This window comes from Myotis lucifugus, unplaced genomic scaffold (genome assembly GCF_000147115.1).
Source record: "Myotis lucifugus unplaced genomic scaffold, Myoluc2.0 scaffold_766, whole genome shotgun sequence".
NCBI lineage: Eukaryota > Metazoa > Chordata > Mammalia > Chiroptera > Vespertilionidae > Myotis > Myotis lucifugus.
Genome location: NW_005871814.1, coordinates 218,421 through 224,765, shown reverse-complemented (window position 1 = coordinate 224,765; position 6,345 = coordinate 218,421). Strand labels below are relative to the sequence as shown.

Sequence of the window (6,345 nt, the reverse complement as noted above, 5' to 3'; positions counted from 1 at the left end):
CACGTGGTATTTTGTGGAAGAGCCACACTCAAGGGGCCAAAGAGCGGCGGGTGGCTCACCAGCTGCAGTTTGCCGACCACTGCCCTAGCCGCTTTGGCTCAGTGGAGAGAGTGTCAGCCTGCAGACTGAAGGGTCCCTTGTTCGATTCTCGTCAAGGGCACACACCTGGGTTGCAGGCTTGATCCCCAGTGGGGGGTGTGCAGGAGGCAGCCTATCAGTGATTCTCTTTCATCATTGATGTTTCTATCTCTCACTTCCTCTCCCTTTCTCTCTGAAATCAATAAAAATATATTTTTAAAAGGGAGCTTTCATTTAATCCTCACGACCTCCCTATTTCACTGATGGGGAAACTGAGGCTCAGAGAGGGTAAGCAGCTCACTCAGGCCTTCAGATGAGCCCGGCAGGAAAAGGGCAGGTGTAGCCTGTGCTCCGGGGACTAATGGTCACCCAGGTGAGAAGCTGAATCGAGATGTGAACTGCCTAACGGCCAGGAGCAGCGGGGCCGAAGCCGCTGTGGCAGTGGTTCTCAACCTTGGCTGCACGTTAGAATCACCTGGGAGTCTTTTTAAAATCCTGATTTCTGGGCCTCAACCTCCAGAGATTCTGTTTCTTTGTTATGGGGCGAGGCCACAACATTAGTAACAAAGAAACAGAATTTCCGGAGGATGGGGCCCAGAAATCATGATTTTAAAAAGGTTCCCAGGTGATTCTAATGTGCAGCCAAGGTTGAGAACCACTGCCTGTGGGCTGGTGGGGGCAGTAGAGGGTGAGGAGGAGGAGGTCGAGGCAGGAGGTGGAGGTTCTGGAGGAGGATTCAGGGTGACTCTCTGGGGGACAGTGCCTGGGTGTTCAAATGTTCTAGGGCGTTAGGGAACCCTAAAGATCTTTTGTCTCCCCCTTCCCAAGACTGACTCTGTAGGTCTGGGGTGGAGGCCTGGCCTCCGCATTTGTATTTTGGGATTTCAGCGGGATCTTTGCCTCCTTCCCTCTTCACTCTGTGTCTGGTCAGGTCCGACACCAGGTGCAAGTGTCAGATGGCCGGATGAGCCGGCGACAGGTAAGCCTTGGGGAGGGCATGCCACTCCAGCCAGGTGGCCACAGCTGCCGTGGCACCAACTCCAGCCTGAGAGTGAGACTTGACCCTGCACCTCCCCCGCGTGGCCCTGGGCCAGTCACCTCCAAGTGCCTTTCCCTGGGTCTCTGCCTGGCTTTTGTAAGATGAGCACCAGACATCCTGGGCAGGTTGAGAGCAAATGAGCCGCAGCACGTGAGAGTCGGATGGATGGCCGGGGAGCAAGGGAGCAAGAAGCAAGAGCAGGGCATAGGGTCGAGGCCTCGCCAGCCGGTCACCAGCTGTGCTGAGCTGGGCCCAGGGGAGGGAGGGTGACAGGGGACAGGAGGGGCTCCCGGGGAATGATGTGAGGGGTCAGGGGCAGGTCAGGGGCAGGAGGCAGGCCGGGCCAGGAGCAGTTTGGCTTTGATCGAGCATGGGCCTAAAGCTTGCCTGGGGAGTCTTAGGACTCTGGTGCCAGCAGGAGCCCCCTTCCCGGGTGCCTGGGGTACAGAGATCCTGGGGACCGAGGTGGGTTTGCCTGGTCTTCCTCATCCTTCTGAGAGGGATAAGCTCCTGTGTCTCCCCACCCCCTGTTTGGGTGGGAACAAACCTGCCGAGTTATTTGGTCTCCCTCCTCTCACCGCGCCCCCCCCCCCCCCGCCCGCCCCGGGGCTGGGGCAGAGCAGAGGCGGTCCAGGCCAGTGGGGAGGAGAGGGAAGCAGTGACTACTTGTCCTTGACTTTCTATTAAGTGTGACCGATGCTCTAAGGCAGCGATTCTCAACCTTCCTAATGCCGCGACCCTTTAATACAGTTCCTCATGTTGTGGTGACCCCCAACCATAAAATTATTTTCGTTGCTACTTCATAACTGTAATTTTGCTACTGTTATGAATCGTCATGTAAACATCTGATATGCAGGATGTATTTTCATTGTTACAAATTGAACATAATTAAAGCATAGTGATTAATCACAAAAACAATATGTAATTATATATGTGTTTTCCGATGGTCTTAGGCGACCCCTGTGAAAGGGTCGTTCAACCCCCAAAGGGGTCGCGGCCCACAGGTTGAGAACCGCTGCTCTAGGGGTTCAGGATGGAGCTTGGAGCCTCAGTCAGCCTGGGATGGGGTGAGTCAGTGTCCTGGAGGCTCAGAGGGCTGTCTATCCAAGCTCTGGCCCTTTGCCCCCACGCACCCCCTCTCCCAGGGTCTCTCATGGACCCGGGCCATTTCCATCTTATCTCACTTTTGGGGTCAGAAGGCCCTAGAAGCTGATTTGCTAGGCTTGAATCCCAGCTCCACCACTTCTTTGTTTTGTTGTAGTTTGTTTTTAAATATAGTTTTATTGATTTCAGAGAGGAAGGGAGAGGGAGAGAGAATTGGAAACACCAATGATGAGAGAGAATCATTGATCGGCTGCTTCCTGCACGCCCCACACTGGGGATCGAGCTTGCAACCCGGGCATGTGCTCTGACCAGGAATCAACCCGTGACCTCCTGGTTCAGAGGTCGACGCTCAACCGCTGAGCCACGCCAGCCGGCTCCACCACTTCTTAGATGTATGACCTTGGGCAAGTCAGTCAGCATCGCTGTGGCTCAGTTTCCCTGTCAGATAGGGAAACCAGTGGTATCTATCCCAGTGGGTTGTTGGGAAGATCAAATATGATAAGACTTGTAAAGCATTTGGAACAGTGCCGGGCACAGAATAACTGCTCAGTGGAAATCTAGGTGGTTGACGAGGAAGCCAGCTAGCATGGGACGACGGGATTTCATGACCAGGGCCTCCTTCTGTCCTGCAACCTGCTCCTCCCAAAAGAAGGGCACAAATTCCTCACCTCTTTATGGCCCAGTGTTGGGACCCTCATCTGGGGGCCTGGATTCCAGTCTTCTTAAACAGGCCGAGTAGGAAGAAGGCTCCAGCCCCCCCAGACCTCTCCCGTACCTCCCGATCTTTGTAGGACCTGAGGCTTGGGGTGGGGATCTGGCAGCTGAGGAGGCCAACTCCCCCTCAACCCGAACTCTCCTGTCCTGTCTTCTCTCGGGGTGGCTTTCCCTCTAGGCACACTAGCTGCAAGTCTGGAGTCTCCAACCCCCACAGTAGCTTGTTCAGGCCTGGTGCGTTGTCATGACAACCTGGAGCCTCCCAGCCCCACTGCAAAGGCCCCTCTGAAAAATTTATCAGGAAAACTTCCGTGTTTAAAAATTAACCATGGGATTGAAATATTAAAGATGAGCCGCTTTGGGCAATGGACTTGGGGTACAGGAGCCAAGTTCTTCCGTCCTGACAGGATGGCATCAGCCCATCACCCCAGCTTCCAGGGGCCCCGTGACCAACGCCAGCCCACTCCACCCCTGTCTGCAAAGTCCAAGGTTCTCCTCCTTCAACTGAGGCTGGGCCGGGGTAGGGAGGCAGGAAGGAAGGCACCCGCTTCAGCAGGTTCCCAGGGTCACACTGCACCCCACCTCCTGTTTGCCCCTTACCTGCAATACTTCTGAGGGCCTCCCTTTAGTCCACCTGAGGGTGGGCGGCCCTGCCAACATCAGGGAGGGCCTGGCCTGAGGCAGTGAGCAGACCAAGCTGCCCTCTCCATCCTGGCTGCTCCCGAGACTGGCCCCAGAGAGGGTGGGCTGGCACTGCCCCCTCGCTGCACACCGTGCCCTGACCCAGACGGCAGAGTGGGCTGTGCCCAGGTGCGCACACTCCCCAGGGAAGGAACAGGGTCTTGTGCAAAGCATCTTCCCCCAAAATCAATGGTCCCCACGGCTGCTGGACTGGGCCCTCCTTTCCCCAGGGCTACTCCCTGTCCTGGGGTTCCCCTGACTCCCCGATTCCCACCTTCAGGCCTCCCCAGGTTGACCCTCCCTCTGCCCTCTCCCCACCCCCAGCCTGTCCACCTGGCCCAGGTGAGTTTCGTCATCCCAGCCTTCAACTCCAACTTCACTCTGGACCTGGAGCTGAACCAGTGAGTGTGGCCTTGAGCCTGGGAGGAGGGGCTACAGGGGGGGAGCAGGCAGGGCCTGGACTCGGCTGACTGGCTGGCTGGCTGGGGTGGGGAGACTGAGCCGGGCGGGGGATCTGGATCTGAGCTGAGGCGGGACCCGAGCCCGGCCCAGACCCACCAGTGACCCGTTCCTTCCTCCTGCCCATTCTGCTCCAGTCACCTTCTCTCCTCCAAATACGTGGAGCGCCATTTCAGCCGCGAGGGGACCACCCAGCGGAGCACGGTGAGTGACTCTGGGAAGGACAGGAGGCCACTGAGATGGGGTCAGGGGTGTCCTTGACGCCTGGGATGGGCCTGGCCCCTCAGGACCCTCCATTTCTCCCCAGGTTGAGGTTTGGAGGGTCGCAGTCGGGGTGGCATGTCAAAGGGGGTGTGGAACCCTGAGCTCCTCTTGCCCAGCTCCAGAGGCCTGAGCCCAGCCAGCTCTCTGCCCAGCATGGAGGCATTCAAGCACCCTCACTGCTCCACGCCCAGGCATTCTGGGAGGGGGCTGTTGGGGAAATGTCCTTTTGCTCAGCACCAAGGCCCTGGGAATCCCTGGCTGCCTGGATACTAGGGTGCCAGCCCTGGAGGCCCCGGGACCCAGCCAAGATGAATGAGTATCTATAAATAGCCTCCCCCCCCCCAGCCTGTTCAGTAACTGGAGCACAAGTAATTCTGCAGGAAGCAGGGGAGGGGCTGCTGGTCCCCTCTGACCCACGAGCTGGGCCAGGAGGACACATGCTGCTCACAGTTCCTCAGACACAGACCAGGTGTCCAGGGGTGGTCCACGGAGGCAGTGGCATCTGTGAACACACTCTGTGTGAAATTGTGTGGCACATAGTAGGTGCTATCTGAATGCTATTCTTCTCAAAGCAGCCTGGGGTCCCTGCATCAGCCCCAACAAATGGTTAAGAACCACAGATGTAGTCCAACTTCCTCATTTTGTAGGTGAGGTGAAGGAGGCCCAAAGAGGGCTAGGAAATTCCCCGGGTGAAACAGCCAATTAGGAGTAGAGCCGGGCCGTGAAACCCAGTGTCCCCAGGCCTGCAGCCACCTGCACACGGGGCACCTCCAGGGGCCCGCACCTGTCCTCCCGCCTTCATGCCAGGGCAGGGGGCATGTCCGATAACGTTCTGCTGCTCCTCCAGGGGGCGGGAGACCACTGCTATTACCAGGGGCGGCTCCGAGGGAACCCCCACTCCTTCGCTGCTCTCTCCACCTGCCAAGGGCTGCAGTGAGTATGGGGAGGGGCTGGGCGGCCGGGAAAAGCCTCCAGCCCCGGCCTGGGATGGTGGGGAGCTGTGGCGCCTCTCTCTCTGCAGTGGGGTCTTCTCGGACGGGAACTTCACCTACATCGTGGAGCCCAGAGAGATGGCCGGGCCTCGGGAAGCCCCCCGGGTGAGCTTTCACTGTTCCCGCTGACAGCCTGCCATGCTCATCCTCATGGCTGTCACTGTCCCCTCCTCCCCCCTTGGTAACCTCAGCCTCACTGCCCTCGGTGACCCCAGCTCTGATTCACCCCCCTGCCCCCAGCTCCAATGTCCCCGCTGTCCCCCAAGTAACCTTCCATTGGGCTCTAGTGTCCTTGGCCCCTATCTCTCAGGGCGCCCCCAGGTCTTGACCCTGGAATCTGAGCATCTGGGAGATCAGATCCGACATGGGAGCTCTGGCCAGTTCTCGGTCACTCTGGGGGGTGGGGGGCGGGCGGGGAGGGCTGGAGCTGTCCCCCCTCCCAGCTGGGCTCAGAGCAGACCTAGTCAGCCTTCTAAGAACTAATTTCCCCTCATTACAGGGACCACATCCCCACCTCATTTACCGGACCCCGCTCCTCCCAGCCCCCATTGGATGCAGGGAACCAGGTAAAGGAGGAAAAGTGGGGCTGGGGAGGGGACCGGCTGTGCCCCCCCTCACCTCTCCCTTCCCCCAGACTGCCTGTTCGCCGCCCCTGCCCATGCTGCTCCTCCGGACCGGCCGAGGCTGAGAAGGAAAAGGCAGGTACGGGGCCCCCACAGACCTCGGGCTGCAGAGACCTCAGGCTGTGGTCCAGAGCAGGAGGACACCCCCCAGCCGTGGCTGGGGCAAAGAGCTCAGACTGATGTGGCTGGGCCAGGGCGCCATCTCTGGGAGGGAGCCCCCCACCTCATTCCCTGTGTCCCCACGGTGGGCTAACAGGGGTTGCCTGCCCTCCTGTCAAGGCTGGGGCGGAATGGTACCCCTGCCAGTGGGGGCTGGCATTGTCCCTGGATGGAGTCCAGGCCCCTAAGTCTGTCCATGGCTTGGCCATGACGCCAGGCGTGGAGGGGACTG

At 58.8% G+C, this 6,345-nt stretch overlaps 1 protein-coding gene across 1 annotated transcript in view; it reads left to right on the top strand.

The window, feature by feature from the left end:
• ADAM11 (ADAM metallopeptidase domain 11) overlaps window positions 1-6,345 on the top strand; it is a 20,726-nt gene that overhangs the window by 8,103 nt on the left and 6,278 nt on the right. Inside the window, exons 3-8 of the mRNA XM_023746933.1 lie at window positions 3,941-4,017; window positions 4,213-4,279; window positions 5,187-5,272; window positions 5,361-5,436; window positions 5,831-5,897; window positions 5,966-6,033. Coding sequence (XP_023602701.1) covers window positions 3,941-4,017; window positions 4,213-4,279; window positions 5,187-5,272; window positions 5,361-5,436; window positions 5,831-5,897; window positions 5,966-6,033 — 441 coding nt within the window. The remainder of the gene's footprint in view (window positions 1-3,940; window positions 4,018-4,212; window positions 4,280-5,186; window positions 5,273-5,360; window positions 5,437-5,830; window positions 5,898-5,965; window positions 6,034-6,345) is intronic.